This window comes from Coregonus clupeaformis, chromosome 30 (genome assembly GCF_020615455.1).
Source record: "Coregonus clupeaformis isolate EN_2021a chromosome 30, ASM2061545v1, whole genome shotgun sequence".
Lineage (NCBI taxonomy): Eukaryota > Metazoa > Chordata > Actinopteri > Salmoniformes > Salmonidae > Coregonus > Coregonus clupeaformis.
The window spans coordinates 11209269-11233160 of record NC_059221.1 but is presented as its reverse complement, the minus strand read 5'-3'; the positions used below and the strand labels follow the sequence as shown (position 1 = coordinate 11233160).

Genomic DNA, 23892 nt, shown 5'->3' with positions numbered 1-23892 from the left:
CAATGGTGACTTTAAAACAGTTACAGAGTTTAATGGCTGTGATAGGAGAAAACTGAGGATGGATCAACAACATTGTAGTTACTCCACAATACTAACCTAATTGACAGAGGGAAAAGAAGGTAGCCTGTATAGAATACAAATATTCCAAAACATGTATCCTGTTTGCAACAAGGCACTAAAGTAATACTTCAAAAAGTATGGCAAAGCAATTTGGGCCAAATCCAATACAACACATTACTGAGTACCGCTCTCCATATTTTCAAGCATAGTGGTGGCTGCATCATGTTATGGGTATGATTTTAATCGTTAATGACTGGGGAGTCATTCAGGATAAAAACGGAATGGAGCTAAGCACAGGCAAAAACCTGGTTCAGTCTGCTTTCCACCAGACACTGGGAGATGAATTTACCTTTCAGCAGGACAATAACCTAAAACTCCAGCAGTACAATAACCTAAAACTCAAGGCCAAATCTACACTGGAATTGCTTACCAAAAACAGTGAATGTTCCTGAGTGGCCGAGTTACAGTTTTTACTTAAATCTGCTTGAAAATGTATGGCAAGACCTGAAAATGGTTGTCTAGCAATGATCAACAACCAACTTGACAGAGCTTGAAGAATTTTGAAAATAATAATGGGCAAATGTTGCACAATCCAGGTGTGCAAAGCTCTTAGAGTTACCCAGAAAGACTCACAGCTGTAATCACTGCCAAAGGTGATTCTAACATGTATTAAATGAAGATATAGTGTTATAGTTTTCATGAATTTTTTACAAAAGCCAAATGGGTGTGAATACTTTCTGAAGGCACTGTATTGGACATACGTGATTATATTGTGCATGTTCATTTATACAGTAATAATTATTAAACATGTCCACACCTGGGATTTGAACTCACAACCTCTTGGTTCATGGCATTCAGATCTTCCTGCTACACCACCATGTCTGTTATCAGTTAATTTGACTATTCTCTCATCATTTATTTGATTTACTTATTTCAACACTTTAAGGGCTTTCTGTATAGTTGTCTAATGTTGGTGGGGCATGTTAACCTGTTTTAAAGTTTGTTATTTGCCAAAAGGGAGTGGGCCAGAATCGAACCCACAGCGACATGTTAGGCCTTTATCTGCACGTTGAAGGCAGCGGCCATAACCGCTAGACCACCTCAGGCCACAATTGAACTACATTTTGACAGTTGATTCGTAACCCTCTTTTTCAACAATATATACTAAATTGTCTTTTTGGTTTTAAAATCAGTCGCTCACTTTCAAGCGCCATTACGCTCCGTTCCGTAGGCTACCTCACTATTCTCAATTTTGTGTTGTCTTTACATCTGATATTATAGGCCTGTGTGTGATTAGTTTTGATAGGCTACAGTAAGCTATAGTTTAGTTCTACTGTACGGCCGCATTTCGGATACACTTGTGTCATAGTGGAGACTAATATCTATGTTGTGTTATTAAGCAATATAAAATGATGGTTGTTGATGTGTATGGATACATTTCAGATACATTTTTGTACATTTGAATGTTGTGGTAATAGGACCTATAGGCCTACAGTAGCAGTAGGACATTTATTAATATTCTGTCGGGTGCTTTTAGCGTTTGAGAGTGAGGAAGGATGATTTTGATAGCTGGCACTGGTCCGAATGACTCGACTGCCCCCACATGGAGAATAAGAAAAACTGTGGGTTTTCAGTGAACATATCTAAATCGCAAGACTCATTTGAATGTCCTGATATTCAGGAACATTTTCTGCGACAAAAGAGGGATCAAATTAAGATCCAACATCTGCATGAAGTAGAAAGTCAACATAAATAAAACATATTGTTTGTTGCATGAGAGCATTTATTCCTGTAATTCCAGTGGATAGGATACAGTAATTCAAGCAGATTTTATGTGTATAAAAAGAGTAACCTCATGTATGAGGGTGTGGGTTTGGAGGTGTGGGCTGAAAGCAATATGTCAAGTTGTTTACGTGTTTTCTCTTCAGTTGATGGCTAAGCTGCTTTGTATATACTGTATATATACACACACTCCAGAAGCTGAGGATTGGATTTTTAGATTAAAAGTGAAAATCTAATTGTCTTTTTGTGTCTGAGTTTCTTAGATATGTATATTCTACATCAGTAACTTTCACAGTCTGTAACTCCCCCCTCTGCATATGCGTGTGAACTTGTGTCACATCATGGCATAGTAAGTTATATTTCTTCCTTCTCTTCAGAAGTCACTGTGCTTGTGGGTATTGCATTGGGTGCTATATCTACTCACCCCTATGTGTTCAAATGCACAATGTATACATAGACTCATTCTTTGTGTGTATGTACTGTACTGTGTTTAGCTGCAGTATGTGCACTGTAGTGTTAGGGAGAGGGGCCATCGACTTGCAATGAGATGGCATAGGTTTTGGAGAGATGAGAGAGATGTCAAGTGTGTGTGTATGTGCACATCAAATGTGTGTAGACCCAGTTAGGGTGTTGAGAGGTACTGTCCCACTACAGTAAAGGGTGTCAGATGTGCCTGTGGAGCTCGGGCAGGTCTGAGGAGGAGAAAGCGGGCCGGGGCTCGATGCCTCTGGTCTTCATGAAGCCCAGAAGCTGCTCAGGGATCTCAGCCAGTACGTCTTTGGCCAGCCGGGCCATGCTCAGGACCTGGTTCCCTGACTGGTCCACGTAGTCCCGGAAAGGAACAAACTGTATGGGGGTTGGGGGATGGATGACAACAGGGACAGGACACACAACTGTCGTAGGGTACTGAAAGTATTGAATGTCTGGGAGAAAAAACGTATTGGTCCTACTACTGATCATGAGCATCAAATACTAAAGACTAAAGCAACAAATTCAAGTTTCTTTTGGAGAATCTCAGTTGCATTTCCTTGATTCCTCTGCTGCTTCTCAAACCCCATTGGATGAGAAGGTCAGAGGGGAGGGACCACTGACCTTCTCATCCAATAGCTTTTGAGAAGGAGGCGAGGAGAGAGGATGTGAGGAATCAATGATATGCAATTGAGATACTCAGTTGTTGTCTGGCCATAACCTACCTGCACAATGTCTCTTTCAGCAAAGCGCCCTCTGGAGGACACTCTGACTTCGTCTCCATCCAGCTCCTCCATGGCTAGACAGAGACACAATACATGAGAAGCTTTTCAGACTAGCACTCTGGGGAACAGTTGAAGTCAAAACATCTACAGATACTAGAAGGAAAATGTTATGTGCTACTAGCAGTTATTTAAAATCGGACTAATCACTGCTAAGCACTGTGGACCCATTTATGCTGTAAGTGCTTTTGAATAGAAAGGTCATTCTAAAAGGCTTGCAGAATTCAGCTGGCTTTAGAACATCTCATTGAGTCTGATACTCAGACAACTCAACCCAGACATAAACAAGTATTCATAACTGCACACAATCCTGCCACACTACAGTGCACAAACTCTTAGATAGACACATCCAAACGAATGCACAGACACACACAGGAGTGCAGCAAAAGGAAAAGAAACCAGACAACAAGGCTTGAAGCACACATATCAACACACATTTTCAGACACAGCTACTGCTGAAGAGTAACTCCTCTGAACTGCCATCAAGTGGTCTGAACTCATGACCTCTGCAATGCCTGACTGACTTCACAGCGTTCGATTGCCTAACCAAGTGAAAAATTCAGCCGAATCGAGCGCAGATGATGCCCAGAGTTACGCCTCACTGGGCTGAAACAGAGACTACCCTCCTTCTGTCTTTCTGTCTGTCTGTCCCTCCCTCCCTCCCTCCCACCCCCCTTAAGGAGTCATTGATCTAAAGAGGGCCTGGATACTTGACACTGCAACACTGACTTTCTAAAGCAACCCTCAAAGGAGAAATGCACCGTAAAAATACAAAAGCAGCTGAGCAGGACTGTGCTTCTCTGTTCTACCTTTATGGGCGCCACACTCACCGTCAAACTTTGCAGGTCCAACCCCTACGATGATGATAGACATGGGGAGAGCAGCTGCCTAGTAGGGAGAGAAAGAAAGAGGAGTTACAGACAAACAGTAGTAGCCTCGATAGTTCGATAGTTCACTGTCTACATATAAGCTGGCCCTGCTGAAGGAGGAGCTGTACTGTGTACTCCACTCACGTTGACCACAGCCTCCTTGGTCTGCACCATGTCAGAGATAACTCCGTCTGTGATCATCAACAACACAAAGTACTGAGAGCCATCTGTCACATCCTGCGCAGACCTGAGGGAGCACATGCACGCACGCGCACACGCGCACACACGCACACACACACACACACACACACACACACACACACACACACACACACACACACACACACACACACACACACAAGAGAGTTAACAAGCAGTGTTAGGAGTGTGTGCCTGAGCGAGATTGAGAGTGAGTGAGTTTATATGTGATGGCAAATGTTTACAGCCTCTCACTAGAGAGATACAGTAATTAAGGACCGTTGTCCAGTGAGACTTGACACTTTGACCTCTGGCATTACCCAGTCGTTTCCTCTCATCTCAGAACAAGAGGAGCGAACAAAAACAAAAGAGAAAAATTACATTTTTTCCAAATCCCCTTCATTCCAATTTCAGCAAGGGAGCCACAGGCACTGTGAGAAATAAAATGAACAACAGAGACACTCATTTCAGGCCCCAGGTGTTATTATGTTAGACAAGCTCCAAGACGCGTCTCACAGTTGTTTGTCTGAGTCGGAAATGTTCTCCCTGGAGTGTCCTTCACCTGGTTTAGGCTCCGAGAACACATTCCTAATAAAGGTAAATAAGATGTTCCACCTGGCTGAGTGTAGCATCGATCCCTGTCTGAGACCAGAGCTGTGGGGGAGTAATGACCACTATCCCCCCCGGACCGAGGGATATACTGCACTCTGATATATCCAAGAGCCAGGGGTGTCAGCGACATACAAAGACCAATGGGATGTTAGACAGGTAACAGTGAGCTGTAAGGGTAGGGGATGGCACAGAGGCTAGTGCACATCTCAATGAGCAAAATTGGTTGAAATATGTATTTCCAAAATTTTTTTCAATGTTTTTTCAACATCTTTTCAATGTATTTTCAACCAAAAACATGTATTTTCAACTTCTTGTGCTTATAGGGGTGACTGGTTGTTATTCTAGTCACTTTACACAGCTGCTATTGCAATGCCCTGTTGCCCTGTCCTCTTCCCTTCACCATCATGGTGGAATGGGATGCTAAAACCGTTTGTAGTTTTTTAATTCTTAGCCAGAGCTCTCCTGAAATGACAGCCTCTATGATTTGAGAAGAACCAAAAACTTTTAAATGACACTCTGGAGGAGACAAATTCTCTCAGCACGTGTAGAAACATGCATATTACTCAGAGCAGAAGCTACAGAACAACATCAGTTGTCTGAAAGACATCCTCCACATTGTGCTGTTGGTGCTCCTACAATTAGACCTAATAGACTCATACTGTATAAACCATGGAATGAATTATACGTGCGCCAGCCATCTGCTCGTCGGAGAGGGAGAGCATCGCTGCCTAGGGGAGAAAGAGCCTGGCAGAGATAACAGCTTCAAGTACATAGTATAGCCTTGCATCTCAAGGGGCTGTGTATATGTGTATGTTCTAATCTAGTACAGGGGTTCCCAAACTTTTTCACTCGGGGCCCCTCCTCCAGCATTGGGGAACATCCCGTGCCCCCCCGCACACACGCCACTGTTCATGACACAAACTGTTCACACCCCTCTTGTTAGTGTAGAGAATTTTGCAGGTTTAAAGACAATTTACTGCAATTCTACATATTTTGTCATGGGGTGCAAAGAAAATGGTGCAGTTTGCTATGTCTAATGTGTATTCATGTGATATTTGAGAGACAAAAAAATTACAACAATATCTATGGGCTAAAAAACCTAAATAAAAAAACGTTAGCTGACATGGGCTAGTTGATCTGGACATTTCTGACAAGTTATAAATAGATCTCTAAGGTATGGAATGACTGACATGACAAAAGGAACTGATGATGCACTACCCAATTTCGAAATTGCACCTTGTGCAATCTACTACTACAACTTTCAAGAGTAAGTTTAAAGCCGGCTAGGCTACCTTCCGTAGCATTCATATCAATTCCATTCCTATATAGTGTGTCAGAGGTTTCCAGAGGTCTAGTCCATTGTGATCTCTTTACCGTGCCACCTGGTTGATGACTGGAGAGAAGTTGGTGGGTCCGTAGAGTTGGACCGTCCTGAGGCTCTGGAAGTATGCCTCCAACACTCCCTCTATCCCCACACAGTTAGGGTTTTCATTGTCACCACTCTGCAAGGGACAGGAGGAGATGCATGTCACCATGAAACAGTTGTCAGACTTAATGTACTTAAAGACATTCAGTTATCAATAACTTCATGGTAAATTGTGTCACTGGTGATCAAAACCTCAACAATCAACCCACCTTTACACATCCACTCCTTTCTACAATAAGGCCCAGGAAAAGTAAGAGCTAAATGTGCAGTGTAATAACAATAAAACGACAAACACCTGCCAAGATTTTTTTAAAATAATAAATAACGTTCTGTTCATAATTAATATGGGTCTTCAATATTCAATAGCCACTGGAGAACCAACCAGCCCAGTGTTCACAATGCTCAAGCCTTTGTTGTTGTTGTTGTTGTTTGGGAAGTAATGCTGCAGGTCAGAGAGACGGAGAGCTCTTTTGGCTTGACAACAGCAGCCAGTGGAGCAGAGCCTGTGATTGGAGGAAGCTCCTTAGAAGGATGTGAGTGAGGATGCTGGGAGTCCCCCGCAGGGCTGGGAGATGAGCCGGCTTCTGAGTGCGTGCGGCCAGCTGTCACCGCGGCGATGAGGCTTGGCCCCTGTCCTCAATCAGGTCCTCACTCAGCGGGCAGAACGCTGTCACAGCTGCACTGAGACAGTGACAGAGCACGTTTACTGCTGGTGTTGGAAATATGATGGAGTGATGAGAGGACACTCTGCCATCATACAGACAGACAGCAGACACACTCAGGGGTGCCCTTGAGACGTTAACTTTTGGAAAATGTGTCAGGAAGCTAATCAGCTTTTTGGTTTGATGAACAGCAACTTTAAAGCAAGGCATACTTTCTCTGATGGATTATTTATGGTCACAGTGTCCTTTTCTTCTGAATCTGAATGATCTGAGAGAAATTATTTATTTTAGGCAAACATTTAAGTGGAGGGAAAGTACATGAAGCCAAACAACGGAAAATTACTTTTATGTGTCTGCCAGTTGATTTGCTTGTTTACTTTTCTCATCATCAGCACATCTCCTCCTCATGGGGGAGAGATTCCCAGAAGCAGCGCTCCACATCCTCAAGCAGATGATACCCTTCTCTATCCCCTTCCCTTCCTGATGGAGGGTTGGCTTCAAAAGTCTCAAATCAAACAGGCTGCATCATCACTGTGATAACTACAGAAACACAGCAGGGCGGAGGGACAGGTGTTCTCTCTCTCTCTCTCTCTCTCTCTCTCTCTCTCTCTCTCTCTCTCTCTCTCTCTCTCTCTCTCTCTCTCTCTCTCTCTCTCTCTCTCTCTCTCTCTCTCTCTCTCTCTCTCTCTCTCTCTCTCTCTCCTCTCTCTCTCTCTCTCTCTCTCTCTCTCTACTCTCTCTCTCTCTCTCTCTCTCTCTCTCTCTCTCTCTCTCTCTCTCTCTCTCTCTCTCTATCTCTCTCTCTCTCTCTATCTCTCTCTCTCTCTCTCTCTACTCTCTCTTCGTCTCTCTCTCTCTCCCTCAATCTCTGAGTCTTGCTGATTGGGAGAGCTTATCACTAAGCAGGATAAGACACACATTCTTACTCCAGAAACTCATCTTTTGATGAATAACAAATAAACAAAAAGAAAGAAGAATGCCTTCATTCTGAGGAGTCAATAGCTTGGTTATTGAAGGTACACACTTGCTTTTTTCTTGCACAGGTGTGTTTTTGATATTCAGGTGCTGGGTGAGTCACAGGCTTCTCTAGCTCTCAGAAGGTTAAACGAAGCAAGGTTAACCATGAATAACCGATAACAAGCCTCTCTGCCGACTGGCCTTGTCCACACCAACCCGTAATGTGCAGCATTACACAATATCCTGCTCTAATACAGTACATTCGGAAAGTATTCAGACCCCTTGACTTTTTCCACATTTTGTCACATGCCTTACTCTAAAATTGATACAATAATTTTTTCCCCTCATCAATCTACACACAACACCCCATAATGACAAAGCGAAAACAGGTTTTTAGAATTTTTAGCAAATTTATAAAAAATAGAAATACCTTATTTACAGAAGTATTCAGACACTTTGCTATGAGACTCTAAATTGAGCTCAGCTGCATCCTGTTTCCAATGATCATCCTTGAGATGTTTGTACAACTTGATTGGAGTCCACCTGTGGTAAATTCAATTGATTGGACATGATTTGGAAAGGCACGGACCTGTCTATATAAGGTCCCACAGTTGACAGTGCATGTCAGAGCAAAAACCAAGCCATGAGGTGGAAGGAATTGTCGAGGCACAGATCTGGGGAAGGGTACCAAAACATTTCTGCAGCATTGAAGGTCCGCAAGAACACAGTGGCCTCCATCATTCTTAAATGGAAGAAGTTTGTAACCACCAAGACTCTTCCTAGAGCTGGCCACCCGGCCAAACTGAGCAATTGGGGGAGAAGGGCCTTGGCCAGGGAGGTGACCAAGAACCTGATGGTCACTCTGACAGAGCTCCAGAGTTCCTCTGTGGAGATGGGAGAACCTTCCAGAAGGACAACCATCTCTGCAGCACTCCACCAATCAGGCCTTTATGGTAGATTGGCCAGACGGAAGCCATTTCTCAGTAAAAGGCACAAAAGGCACAAAAGTGGTCCTCTGTAGCTCAATTGGTAGAGCATGGCGCTTGTAACGCCAGGGTAGTGGGTTCGATCCCCGGGACCACCCATACGTAAAAATGTATGCACACATGACTGTAAGTCGCTTTGGATAAAAGCGTCTGCTAAATGGCATATTATTATTATTATACAGCCCACTTGGAGTTTGCCAAAAGGCACCTAAAGGACTCTCAGACCATGAGAAACAAGATTCTCTGTTCTGATGAAACGAAGATTGAACTCTTTGGCCTGAATGCCAAGTGTCACGTCTGGAGGAAACCTGGCACCATCCCTACAGTGAAGCATGGTGGTGGCAGCATCATGCTGTGGGGATGTTTATCAGCAGCAGGGACTGGGAGACTAGTCAGGATCGAGGGAAAGATGAACGGAGCACAGAGAGATCCTTGATGAAAACCTGCTCCAGAGCGCTCAGGACCTCAGACTGGGGCGAAGGTTCATCTTCCAACAGGACAATGACCCTAAGCACACAGCCAAGACAACGCAGGAGTGGCTTAAGGACAAGTCTCTGAATGTCCTTGAGTGGCCCAGCCAGAGACCGAGAGACTTGAACCCGATCAAACATCTCTTTTTTTTTTTTTTTTTTTTTAATGTATTTGCAAACATTTCTAAAAACCAGTTTTTGCTTTGTCATTATGGGGTATTGTGTGTAGATTGATGAAAAAAACAATGTAATCAATTTTAAAATAAGGCTGTAACGTAACAGAATGTGGAAAAAGTCAAGGGGTTTGAATACGTTCCAAATACATTGTATATCTGTATGCCTACTACACAAGCATTGAAGCTGAAGGCCCTATTCAAAACTGCTCACCAAGTTATAGCGTGACGTTTTTTTTTCAAAGTTTGCACATTAAGTGAACATTTAAGTGATAATGCCAGGGAAGCCGTGATTTGGAGGAAATTGGCACGGGTGTTGTTAGGCCCGAGATGAAGTTGAGGTTGTTAGTTCGATTGGCAGGTTGCTACGGCAAACACAAATGGTTGCTATGGAGGCTCTCTCCCAAGGAGTAGGGTTAATCCAAGCGTTCTGACCTCATAATGGCAGTCAAGCAGCCAAGATGACTGGCTAAAGTTGGCTAGCTTGCTAGCTACTTCCAGACACAAATGAGAAGACACCCCACTCTGAGCGATGTACTAGCCTAGCTGGCTAGTGTTTTCATGTTATCAAGAGGGTTAGTGATTGTAACTGTGTTACTGGCAACAATTGAATTATGTTTTTTTAGCCGATGTTTACTTACACCTGTCATAACAAATCGAGTTTGGGCGTTCGTAAATTCCTCAATTATTCAGCGCTCAGGCACTCTCAAACCAGAGTGCTCTGAAATCGGAGTGCCAGGGTGAATTTACGAACACACCCATAATGTTTTATGAACATAATCAGATCACATTTACACTTCTCCAGAAGTTGTATTGCATGTGCCCCATGGACATTCTCACCATAAAACCAGGACGGTGAATCATTCTAGTAAGTTTGGTTTTAATAAAATTAAATGAAAAACAAGCAATCAGATTTTTTTTTTCAACAACAACAACAATAAATACATGTAAAATGTAATGATATCATACAATTGCCAGGATAAAAAATGACAATGACGCATTGCTGTTGAACCAGCCTTCATTATAGTAGGCCTAGGGCTTGAACATAAGAAATGGAAAACAAGCAATTGTTACAGGAAAATAACTTATAAATACGAGGTTTAAAAAGGAAATGTCAGCTCACTGTTTTGCTCCTCTCAAACTTGATCTTTTAATAAAGCTTTGATGATTAAGATGTATTTCTAAGTGGTCTCACGAGCCAAACCCTATATTGCATTGGGCAGGACAAAAAAAGGCTCAATTGGAGAGTAGGGGAGGCTATGTTTGGTTTTTACTCAAATAAAACAAAATGGAAAAAACGTTTTTTTATGTTTCTAAATACGAAGTATACAGGCACCAAAAGCTCATTAGTTGTTCCATGTGCATATGGGCAGTGTCTGTCACGACTGGGTAGGCTGCGTTTCCGCGGTCAAAATTCATGCCATAATCAACCGCGTTACCGCTAAAATCAGGTTTTGGTTGGTCTTAAAGGCGCAATATGCAGAAATCGCTCTGCCATTCCCTGGTTGCAAAAATTCTAATAGTTCGCCTAATTTCAGTTTATGTGAAAAAACAAGCATGTAGAGCACACATGTCAAACTCATTGCACGGAGGGTTTTTCGTTCCACCCTTGTACTTGATGAATTAAGGTCACTAATTAGTAAGGAACTCCCCTTATCTGGTCGTCTAGGTCTTGAAAGGAAAAAACAAAAACCCGCAGACACTTGGTCCTCAGTGGAATGAGTTTGACACCCCTGGTGTAGAGCATACAGGGGCGCAACTTTCACTGGGGACTGAAATTGCATTTTTGTCTCCCCCAGTTTTATCATTGGAATGTGATACAAAACTAGGCAACGGTGTGCTTTAGGACCATGTGGATGCCTCCTAGTTGTCGGGTAGGCTGTTTGGAGTGTTTATCAGACAAAAAAACTAAAACTACAAAAAAATGATTATGTCCCCCCCACTTCTAAAACCAAAGTGGCACCCGAGATAAATATATTTTCAATAACCATCTAAACCACTGTGAAATATATGTTCAATAACCAAAATTGTATTGTTTTTTCAGCTGTTTGAAACTGGTGTTTAAAACAGAAAGTAAAAGATGCAAAAACGAAACTTGAGAACAGGAAGCATAGAAATAGCGCACATAGAACAGACCTACCGCTTCTTAGACTTGCTTTCAATGAGAATGACAGATCTATAATTTACTTTTATATGTGAATTTGGTAGGGTCACCCAAAAAGTGCCATATTGCAACTTTAAATATCCCTACCAGCAGTGCCTGAAATTAGCACTTTGGATCATGTTTTTAAGGACACACCTCAAATATTTCCATCCTTCCCATCTGAGCGCAAGCGAGCTGACATAAGACAGGTAAATTACCAATCCTTGCGCAACAGTTTAAAAATAGCAGAGCGCTGGCTTTAACAGGTCAAAATTGCAAATGTGCGTTTGACACTAGCGCCACATTAACGGCAGCCGAAAATCTCTTCAGTTTGTGTTGGAAAGGAAAGGGTTAACACTGAAGAGAAAAAAACATCCAATTAAATTTTTTACATATTGGACCATGCAAATAGCCTATGCATGGTCTAGATCAGGGGTATTTAACTCTTACCCTACCAGGTCCAGAGCCTGCTGGTTTCTGTTCTACCTGATAATGAATTGCACCCAGGTCTACATTAGTCCCCGATTAGAGGGAAAGAATGAAAAAACGCACTAAAACTGGCTTCGAGGTCTAGAGTTAAGTTTGAGGAGTCTATAGTATCAGATGTGCCATTGGCAATAAGCGTTCTTATAATAATAATTATTAATTATTATTCACCCAAAAAAATTGATTATTTTGGTTTCTATTACAAAGTATGTCATTGCCATTTTAAGACGCCATTGCCCCTTTAAGAGACCTTTACTTTGCCAGCAGCAACAGTAGGCTACACACCACTGTTTGAGTTGAGCGCTGCAGTGGTGCACATTATAGACTTTTTAATTCCCTTCATCACACAGAGAGAGTTTTATTGCGGATCTACAGTGATCTCAAAAACAACCATCCATATGAGGGAACTCTGTCGCAGTGACGGATAACTTTAACCTTCGTAATAATAATAATAATATGCCATTTAGCAGACGCTTTTATCCAAAGCGACTTACAGTCATGTGCTAATACATTTTTACGTATGGGTGGTCCCGGGGATCGAACCCACTACCCTGGCGTTACAAGCGCCATGCTCTACCAATTGAGCTACAGATGACCGTATAGGTTCGCCCTTTTCAAGAAAAAGTTACACTGATATATACAAAGGTACGTGGAAACCCCTTCAAATTAGTGGATTCGGCTATTTTAGTAACACCCATTGCTGACAGGTGTAGAAAATCGAGCACACCGCCATGCAATCTCCATAGACAAACATTGGCAGTAGAATGGCCTTACTGAAGAGCTCAGTGACTTTCAACGTGGCACCGTCATAGGATGCCACCTTTCCAACAAGTCAGTTCGTCAGATTTCTGCCCTGCTAAAGCTGCCCCGGTCAACTGTAAGTGCTGTTATTGTGAAGTGGAAATGTCTAGGAGCAACAACGGCTCAGCTGCGAAGTATTAGGCCACAAGCTCACAGAATGGGACTGCTGAGTGCTGTAACGCGGTAAAAATTGTCTGTCCTTGATTGCAACACTCACTACCGAGTTCCAAACTGCTTCTGGAAGCAACGTCAGCACAATAACTGTTAATAGGGAGCTTCATGAAATGGGTTTCCATGGTCGATCAACCGCACACAAGCCTAAGATCACCATGCGCAATGCAAAGCGTCGGCTGGAGTGGTGTAAAGCTCGCTGCTATTTGACTCAGGAGCAGTGGAAAGACGCTTCACCATCTGGCAGTCCGACGGACAAATCTGGTTTTGGCAGATTCCAGGAGAACGCTACCTGCCCGGATGTATAGTGCCAACTGTACAGTTTGGTGGAGGAGGAATAATGGTCTGGGGCTGTTTTTCACGATTCGGGCTAGGCCACTTAGTTCCAGTGAAGGGATATCTTAACACTTATCACGACTTCCTCCGTAGCTGCCTCCTATCCTTGTTCGGGCAGGCTTCAACGTTCGTCGTCACTGGCCTTCTTGCCACTGCCGCTCCTCATCTCATCATTCCATTTGTTTTGTCTTGTTTTTACACACACCTGGTTCATATCCCCTCATCAGTCCTTGTATAATTATTCCCTCTGCCCCCCATGTATTTGTGTGTGATTGTTTTCATGTGGAGGTGACGATAGCTCGGTGGAGCTTTATGTATTTTATCGCCGGGATATTCACACGTGTGTTTTTGTTTTCTCCAGTGCACTGTTATACCGCACTGTAGTGTTTATTCTGTGAATTACCCCTCCTGCGCCTGACTCCGTCCAAATCACCGCTACAGAATCACACACCCAACAGCATGGAGTCAGCAGGAGCGGACTATATGCCTGGAGTTGTTGAGCGGGTCTGGGAGCATGCCAACATGATAGCCAGCTTGGACAAAGCGATGGATCGGGTTCTCCAGGTCGTCCAGTGCCTGGAGAGGAGAGGACCCAACCCTATGGAACCAGCTGATCGACCAGATCCAGCCACCCACACCTCATCGCCCAGAGGTATTCACCTGTCTCGACCGAGGGAATACGATGGGACAGCGGCCCGCTGCCAGGGTTTCCTTCTGCAGCTGGACCTCTATTTTACCACCATCAGCCCAGCTCCATTGGATTGGGAGAAGGTGTCCACCCTCATCTCCTGCCTCTCGGGGAAAGCCCTGGAGTGAAGGAGGAGACGCTTTGGACAACTACGGGGAGTTTGCTCGTCTCTTCCGAGCAGTTTTCGATCATCCCCCCAAAGGAAGAGAGGCGGGCGAGCGTCTGGTCCATCTGAACCGCGCAAGACTTTCCCCTGGAGATTACAACTCTAGCGGCAGGTTCCGGGTGGAACGAGCGGGCCCTCATCGACCACTTCCGATGCAGCCTGCGTGAGGACGTCCAAAGGGAGCTAGCCTGCCGGATATAGATACTTTTGTACCTGTTTCCTCCAGCATCTTCACAAGGTCCTTTGCTGTTGTTCTGGGATTGATTTGCACTTTTCGCACCAAAGTACGTTCTTCTCTAGGAGACAGAACGTGTCTCCTTCCTGAGTGGTATGACAGCTGTGTGGTCCCATGGTGTTTATACTTGCGTCCTATTGTTTGTACAGATGAACGTGGTACCTTCAGGCGTTTGGAAATTGCTCCCAAGGATGAACCAGACTTGTGGAGGTCTACAATTTATGGAGGTCTTGGCTGATTTCTTTTGAATTGTTGGAAAAATTACTTGTGTCATGCACAAAGTAGATGTCCTAACCGACTTGCCAAAACTATAGTTTGTTAACAAGAAATTTGTGGAGTGGTTGAAAAACGAGTTTTAATGACTCCAACCTAAGTGTATGTAAACTTCCGACTTCAACTATACGTCTCCGAGTCCCTGCGCCAGGGGTTCATACGTCCCTCCACTTCACCCGCCTCCTTTTTCGTGAAGAAGAAAGACGGAGGTCTGTGGCCTTCCATTGATTACTGTACACTTAATCAAACTACCATTCACTATAGTTACCCTCTACCCCTCATCTCCTCTGTTATCGAATCAATGCATGTGGCGCGCTTCTTCACATAATTAGATCTCAGGAGTGCGTACAACCTTGTACGTGTCCAGGAAGGGGATGAGTGGAAGACAGCATTTAGCACAACCTCGGGGCATTATGAATACCTGGTGATGCCGTACGGGTTGATGAATGCTCCATCAGTCTTCCAGTCCTTTGTGAACGAGGTGTTTCGGGACATGCTTGGTCGCAGTGTGGTGGTCTACATCGATGACATTCTAGTGTATTCCGCAATGCACGCCGAGCATGTGTCCCTGGTTCGCAGAGTCCTGGGCCAACTGTTGGAGCATGAACTATATGCCAAGGCAGAAAAGTGTCTGTACTTCCAACAGTCTGTCTCTTTCCTCGGATACCACATCACTCCCTCAGTTGTGGAGATGGAGGGAGACTGCATTTCAGCCGTGCGTAATTGGCCGACTCCAACCACGGTAAAGAAGGTGCAGCGCTTAATTGGCTTTGCCAATTACTATCGGAGGTTTATCCGGGGCTTTGGCAAGGTCGCAGCTCCCATCACCTCTCTGTTGAAGGGTGGGCCATCCCAGATCCGCTGATCTGCTGAGGCTGACAGGGATTTCAGTAACCTGAGGGCTCTGTTCACCTCAGCCCCGGTACTGGCCCATTCCGATCCATCATTGCCATTTGTAGTGGAGGTGGATGCGTCCGAGGTAGCGGTAGGCGCTGCCCTATCCCAACGCTCGGGCACGCCATCCAAGCTCCGCCCCTGTGCCTTCTTCTCTAAGAAGCTCAGCCCAGCGGAGCAGAACTATGACGCTGGTGATCGGGAGCTGTTGGCTGTTGTCAGATCCCTGACCACATGGAGGCACTGGCTCGAGGGGGCAAAACACCCTTTCCTCGTCTGGACTGACCACCGTGACCTGGAGTACATCCGGGCAGCGAGGAGGCTGAACCCTCGCCAGGCCAGGTGGGCCTTTTTCTTCACCCGGTTTGATTTCACGCTGTCCTACATACCAGGCACAAAGAACGTGAAGGCAGACACATTGTCACGGCTGTATGACACAGAGGAGAGGCCAATAGACAACACCACCATACTCCCGGCCTCCTGCATTGTGGCGCCGGTAGTGTGGGCTGTGGACGTGGACATAGAGCGGGCGTTACGCACAGAGCCATCTCCACCTCAGTGCCCAGCTGGCCTGCGGTACGTGCCGTCTATTGTCCGTGATCGTCTTTTCTATTGGGCACACACGTCCCCCTCCTCCGATCACCCAGGCATCGGCCGTACAGTGCGCTGCCTGACCAGAAGTACCGGTGGCCTACCTTGGGTAAGGATGTGAGGGTGTATGTCTCCTCCTGCTCGGTGTGCACCAAAGTGAGGCACCTAGCCACCTTCCAGCGGGTAAATTACATCCCTTACCAGTTCCACATTGAGAAAGTATGAGAAAGAATCTGTATGAGAAAGAATCTGAGAAATAGCTAGAGGTATCTTACTCCAATCTGATACAAAAGATGTGTATTTACTTCTGGGTTTGGATGTAGCAGAGTGTGTCTAGTAGCAGTGTTTGTGTTTGTGTGTGTTTGTGTGTGTGTCTAACCAGAGGGAAGGCATGGGAGATCTTTCCGTCGGGGGGCAGCTTGGCTCCGAAGCCATAGGCTGGGAAAAGCTTGTCACTGTCATAGTCCTGGATGATCTCCCCCACAGCTTTGAGTGCCATGGCGTAGGCGTTCATCTGGTACGGGTTCATGTAGTGGAGGGAGGTGGGCTGAGACGGATTACCTGTCAGAGAGCACAGACAAACACACATAGAGACACAACTGAAATGAAGATAAATGAATGTCCGCTCACTGCGGATTCCTGTCGTGACCTATCCCACTGTGTTATATAATATGTGCATAAATATATTTTTGATTTGGCCTATGACAGCCCTAAGCTCCAGATTTACCATTAGAAGCAGTGAAGTCGATGGCTACTGTGAAGTTGAGTTGTGTCCTGTTGGGAAAGACAGGACATAAAATAGATCAAACTTGATCCAAATTAGAATACTGGCGTCCGAGAGGACCAAAGCTCTTCAACCAGGACTTTGATCAATAGTTTATTGAGTAGTTATATTACTCTGGCCCTGGTCCTATGGGCCCAATTGACTAACTGGTTAGATGTAGCAGTGTGGAGCAGTGTGAATATGATGCAAATAGCTCCATGTCCAAGACCTTTAGTCAGGGGGGTTCTCAAGCCCTTTATCCACATAGCGATGGGCCTAATTAACACTGGGCTAATTAACATTCCACTCACCCGCCTCGGATGAAATCCACAAACGTATACTCTGACTCCACTTTGAAGGACAGCAGTGTTACCTGGTGACCGTAGTGAGGGTGGGGGGATGGGGAGAAGGAAAGTATGATAACAATAATTACCCCTATAAATCAATACAATGGTGAAGCTGACAGGCAGATATGAGGAAGGTACTTACCGTGCCGGAGTTTACGTATTTCTTTTTCTTGCCCTTCTTTTTTGGATTTAGAACCTGGTTTGTGGAAAATAAAAGAATGGATAAGAAAACGATTACAGTAAATTATTAAAGCAATATGAACTGAAGATGCTTGTGGTAAATACTGTGCATAATGTGTATGTGGATGTACATATCTATTCAAGGTGCAACATAAACTTGACAACTGAAAGGATATGCCTGATAATAGTAATCACATACAGTATATATGTATACTGAGTATACAAAACATGACATAGACTGACCAGGTGAATCCAGGTGAAAGCTATGATCCCTTATTGATGTCACTTGTTAAATCCACTTCAATCAGTGTAGATGAAGTTGAGGAGACAGGTTAAAAAAATGATTTTTAATCTTTGAGACAATTGAGACATGGATTGTGTATGTGTGCCATTCAGAGGGTGCCAAAATATTTAAGTGCCTTTGAACGGGGTATGGTAGTAGGTGCCAGGCGCACCGGTTTGTGTCAAGAACTGCAACGCTGCTGGTTTTTCATGCTCAACAGTTTCCTGTGTGTATCAAGAATGGTCCACCACCCAAAGGACATCCATCCAACTTGACACAACTGTGGGAAGCATTGGAGTCAACATGGGCCAGCAACTCAATATTAGGAATGTGTTCCTAATGTTTGGTATACTCAGTGTATTTACTATTGAAAATTAACAAACATTTGTGGCTCACCTCATAGACATTAAACTGGTTTTGTCCACGTGAGAAATCTCTGTAACTTGTGGTGAACTCACCGATGAAATCATGGCTGAAGGGAAGAATAACTGAAGGTTTGACACACATTCACAAAGCCTTACAGACATTCATGTGTTCATCAAAAAGCGCACAAAAAGTACCTTCCATCTCTGTCCCAGTCATACACATCCACTTTAACCGTTCTGGTAGGGAAGCAGAAAAAACAATTCAAGAAACGTATTTAACTTGTTCAACATGACCTTAGACACAACCACCATAGACCTACTTACTCTACATGTCCAAGAGAGTTAGGCTACTGTCCTGTCAACACAACACTGACTCACAGAGACTCCGTCAGCATCGTTGACATTGATTGGTGTGAGATGTGGTGTAAATACTCTGAGTCAATTCCAATAACACCAGTGCTGGCCCCTGGGACACCACGGCCGACTGCTGGAATTATTCTGAATGCCCCAGTGACTGACAGGTGGCGTCATCATCTGGCTCTGCACTGTAGAGCCGGGTTTCCCAAACTCAGTCCTGGGGCCTCCCCTGGGTGCACGTTTTGTTTTTTTGCCCTAGCACTACACAGCTGATTCAAATAACCAAGTCATCAAGTTTGGGAAACCCTGCTGTAGAGGTTCCCCATTGGCTCCCCCCCAGACAGTGTCTTTCTCTAACCTGTCATAGTCCCCATTGCACAGGGCCCTCACTGCGATGGTGAAGGGCTGCCAAACAGGGTTCAGTGTGTTCTTAACCACCTCTGTCTTATGACAGATAGTGAACCTGGAACAGAGTAGTAGAGAAATTTACAGAGAGGAACTCACAATGTACATACCTCTGAAACTAGGAACTATCACAAGCATTGAGAGAATCCCAAGAACATGGGATACTCAGAGCTAGAACACTCCAAGTACATGACAAACTGTGGTAGAATATTGAAAACACAGATGGAACTAGACATTGGATGTTCCCTCGGCAGGAACACTCACGTTCCATCCTCATTACTTCGGTAGAAGACCAGGAAGGGGTCAGACTTCCCAAAGAAGTCCTTCTTGTCCAGCTTGTTGGCACACAGCTGCATGGTAGCAATGTCCTGGAGAGGAACATTAACAGAGAACTTTTGCATAGCCTCTCACTGTAGCACATAATCAACATATTACTCTAGTCTAACCCTAAGGCAGGGGTTTTCAAACTTTTCTTGCCCGGGGTCCCCCGCCCAGGCAAACCTGTGACCCAGGGACCTCCATCATATGTTAGCACAAAACAAATTAACATCTGTCTTATCATCAGGTGAAGGATAAAGGCAAGTAGAAGTAATCAACATTTTAACATGAATAGATTTGGTAGACAGTTTCATTATTTTGACCTCCCCAAAGTTCATTGGAAGAGGAAGTGTAAACTTTAACATAGTCTACTAGCTAGAAAGGTATCTTGGCGGCGTATAGAACATTTAGCTGTTGTAAAGCAAATTATCTGCAAATCTATGCAATTTTCAATTGAGCTGAAAGCAATTCTACACAGTTTGGCATGGAGCTGAGAGACAATTTGGCAGTTTTAAAGCTACTTTTCTGCAATTCTATGCATATTGCCATGGCTAATGATGTGTTCCTCTGCTCAAACATTATAACAAAATCAATGGGCATGTGCCCTGAATGCCCGGTTTATGGAATTTTAGATTCTCCCTGACTGTCTAGCTTTTATTTGATTGTTAGTTCTCAAAGATGGTACTATTTAAAAATATAAATAGTTCCTTCTCTTTTCTGCATGCTTTATATCTGGTTTTGGTCGTTTAAGTTGACACAAACTGTTTTTCCATCCTGAAAATTACCACTTAGATGGCCCGCCAAATAATTTTCTATAAACAATAAAAACCTCTAATTAGCTCCAATTACTGTAATTTCCTCCATAGAAAAAATAAATGTGACTTGTTTCAAGAAACTAGGTGTATGTCGCTCGTCACTACCTTACAGGAGAGGCATTTGAATGTAAACATTTTTTAAAAATAAAAATGATTTTCTTTTGCCAGAAATGCCTTCTGGAACATGTGAACTTTCATGTGCTTTAATAACAAACTTGTATGCCAAATGTAAAAACAAATAAAATTGTTAAATTACGAGCCTAGTTGTTTTAGCCACAGAAAAATACAGGAACTTTCCCGCTAGCCATGATTGGCTGAGCTAATGGAAGGGCTGGACATGCCGAGAGATGAGTTTGTATTGGTCTGCCATGTAGCACGCTTCTGTCTATAACATGAGCTGCTCAGTATGTTTAGGTAATCCTTTCTAACTCAGCATTTTTTTTTGTTATTCAAGTTGTATTTCTTTTTTCAACAAACAAACAAATAAACAAAACCAAAAATGTTTTAAATAAAACATTGTACAGCATAAAAACATTAAGCATGACATCCAGACATATCCTCCAACATAGCACACATTCACAGTCACATAGTATCTCACAAGCTACAATACAGAACTAAATCGGTTCACAAGCAGAAGTCATCACCTCCCAGTCTTAGAAACAACATGACAAATAAAATGCACCCAGCTTCTAGAATTGTCGTTTCTACCAGTGATGCTAGCAAGCATTTGTTCATAAGATGCTACCTCCAACATTGATTCTATCCACTTTCAGAGTAGGAGTAGCATGACCCTTCCAAATTCCAAGGATTACTCTAGCTGCTGTAGTGATACCAACCGTGATCAGTGCAAAATACTAATTTGTTACATTAGGTAACTCTGCTCTATCTCCCAAGAGACATATTCTCTGTGAAACTGGAATTGTTTCCAGTTTCACAAAGACCAGCAGTAGAATATCGTCTGCATACATAAGCAGCTTATGTTCTTTTCCTCCTCCATGGACACTCCTAATTTCTGGATCTGTTCTTATCATTGTTGCAAGAGGCTCTAAAACTATGGTAAAAGGAGAGGGGAAAGCTAGCAACCCTGCCTTGTGCCTCTAGAAAGACAGAAAAAAAGGACACAACCCAATTGAGATGGTTTGGGATGAGTCAGACGGCGGAGTGAAGGAAAAGCAGCCAACAAGTGCTCAGCATATGTGGGAACTCCTTCAAGACTGTTGGAAAAGCATTCCAGGTGAAGCTGGTTGAGAGAATGCCAAGAGGGTGCAAAGCTGTCATCAAGGCAAGGGGGGGCTATTTGAAGAATCTCAAATATCAAATATATTTTGATTTGTTTAACACTTTTTTGGGTACTACATGATTCCATATGTGTTATTCCATAGTTTTGATATCTTCACTATCATTCTACAATGTAAAAAATTGTAAAAATAAAGAAAAACCCTTGAATGAGTAGGTGTGTCCAAACTTTTGACTGGTAGTGTATACACATCTTCATAAAAACATTGAAACACACTGTTGATCTCTTTGGATAAAGTCACCACCTTTATTGCCCTTCTTAATTGCTGGGATTACATTAGAAGTGTTCTGCATTTTTTGTTGTCTTGCTAGTAGCCTGCCTGTCTTCTCACCTCCCTCATAAAAACTGGTTCTAAGCCTAAACAGTGCATATTCTGCCCTTTTTGTTATACATTTAGTGCAACTGAAGTCTCAGTTTGCATGCAGTTTGAAACGTGCTATCTGTGAAATGTCTTGCCAAATCCCTTTCCAAGACACATATCTGGGTTTCTATTATTTGTATTGCTTCAGCCCCTTCTCTCTTCTTTTTGGACGCATTTGTTATTATTTTCCCTCTAATATATGCTTTAGAGGTTTCCCATACTGTGGAAATCCTTTCAGTTGAGCCTATGTTGATCTCAAAAAAGGATCTAAGATCATTTGCTAGTGATTGGCTAAATATCTCATCTTGTAATGGTGTTGAGTCAGCACCGGTACCCCCCTGTATATAGCCTCCCTTACTGTTATTTTATTTTACTGCTGCTCTTTAGTTATTTGCTTTATTTTTTTACTTAACACTTTATTTTATTTTAAAATATGCATTGTTGGTTAAGGGCTTGTAAGTAAGCATTTCACTGTAATGTCTACACCTGTTGTATTCGGCGCATGTGGCAAATAAAATTTGAGTCTAAATCTACCCTTCCTTACATTTTCGGAGTTTATATCAACATGTAACTCTACTATAGCATGATCTGTGAGGGCGATTGGCCCAATCTTGCAATCAATCACATTATTAACCATGAAATTAGATATCAAGAAGAAATCTATTCTGGAGTGTGTCTTATGACAGTGGGAGAAAAAAGTATATCCATTAGGATGGACTAATCTCCATATGTCTGTAAGGCCCATAGCTTCTGGTAGCATATGTATTGCAAGTCTATCTTTTGGAGTGGAGTTACATGTACATTTACTTCTATCAATCATATTGTCCGTCACTTGGTTAAAGTCACCAGCAAGGACGATCTGCCCCTCCATATTTCCCAGTATCACGTTGACTTCAAGGTCCTCCTTGTTATGAGCATATATGTTGCATAACACTATCTTAATCCCATTTATAAGAGCTTCAATGCAGATAAGCCTGCCAAACTCAGAGTGTTGCTTAACATTACAAAATTAAGTATTTTGCTTATCAGAATGATCACCCCATTTTGTTTGGAATTAAATGAGCTATGATAAACTTCTGCAAACCAGCCTTTCAGTACCTCTGTATCTGTTAAATGTTATTCCTGTACTAACATAATATCCGCTATGTCAAAATCTTTTTAACTTGGTTACCACAACCATTTACAGTATGTTCCAAGAGATTATGTTTCCATAACCATTAGCCATATTTGCTCTGAGTAGTTATAGCCTGTGAGCATAAAGTGTCCCAGTTAACACGTTACAACTCTAATGAACATCAAATCAAATCAAATGTTATTTGTCACATGCGCCGAATACAACAGGTGTAGACCTTACCGTGAAATGCTTACTTACAAGCCCTTAACCAACAATGCAGTTCAAGAAAGAGTTAAGAAAATATTTACTAAATAAACTAAAGTAACTCAATAAAAGAACAATAACGAGGCTACAGTATATACAGGGGGTACCGATACCGAGTCAATGTGAGGGGGTACAGGTTAGTCGAGGTTATATAACATTTCACAATATATGCTCCTGCTGTAGAAATAAAACAGTGTAAATAAACGTAGAAAAACAATCCCCAAATAAAACAAAGCAACTACGAATGTAACGTTGCTTCTCGTCATCACATAACTGTCAAAGTCCAGACCTAATCCCAATTGAGATGTTGTGGCAGGACTTGAAACGAGCAGTTCATGCTTGAAAACCCACACGTCACTGAGTTAAAGCAGTTCTGCATGGAAGGGTGGGCCAAAATTCCTCCACAGCGACGTGAGAGACTGATCAACAACTACAGGAAGCATTTGGTTGGAGTCATTACAGCTAAAGGTGGCACAACCAGTTATTGAGTGTAAGGGGGCAATTCGTTTTTCACACAGGGGAATTGGGTGTTGCATAACTTTGTTTATGAAATAAATTAAATAATATGTAATTGTTGTGTTATTTGTTCACTTATGTTCCCTTTATCTAATATTAGGTTTTGGTTGAAGATCTGATAACATTCAGTATCACAAATATGCAAAAGTAGAGAAAATTAGAAAGGGGGCAAATACTTTTTCATAGTACTGTATGTGTTTATCCATGTCTTGGTGGGGGGATTCAGGAGGACTTGCTGTTTGTTTGCTAGTCGATGTGGCCTTCTGTGAATACCGCGT

At 43.1% G+C, this 23892-nt stretch overlaps 1 protein-coding gene across 1 annotated transcript in view; it reads right to left on the bottom strand.

Moving 5' to 3' along the window:
* Positions 1-988: 988 nt before the first annotated feature.
* LOC121545915 (copine-9) overlaps positions 989-23892 on the bottom strand; it is a 65067-nt gene continuing 42163 nt past the window's right edge. The window contains exons 6-18 of the mRNA XM_041856833.2: positions 19194-19297; positions 18883-18987; positions 18363-18404; positions 18199-18274; positions 17482-17535; positions 17304-17365; positions 16957-17003; positions 16609-16790; positions 6146-6273; positions 4106-4208; positions 3923-3980; positions 3036-3109; positions 989-2688 (exon numbers count right to left, since the gene is read on the bottom strand). Of these exons, the coding sequence (XP_041712767.2) occupies positions 2506-2688; positions 3036-3109; positions 3923-3980; positions 4106-4208; positions 6146-6273; positions 16609-16790; positions 16957-17003; positions 17304-17365; positions 17482-17535; positions 18199-18274; positions 18363-18404; positions 18883-18987; positions 19194-19297 (1218 nt within the window). The 3' untranslated portion in view covers positions 989-2505. The remainder of the gene's footprint in view (positions 2689-3035; positions 3110-3922; positions 3981-4105; positions 4209-6145; positions 6274-16608; positions 16791-16956; positions 17004-17303; positions 17366-17481; positions 17536-18198; positions 18275-18362; positions 18405-18882; positions 18988-19193; positions 19298-23892) is intronic.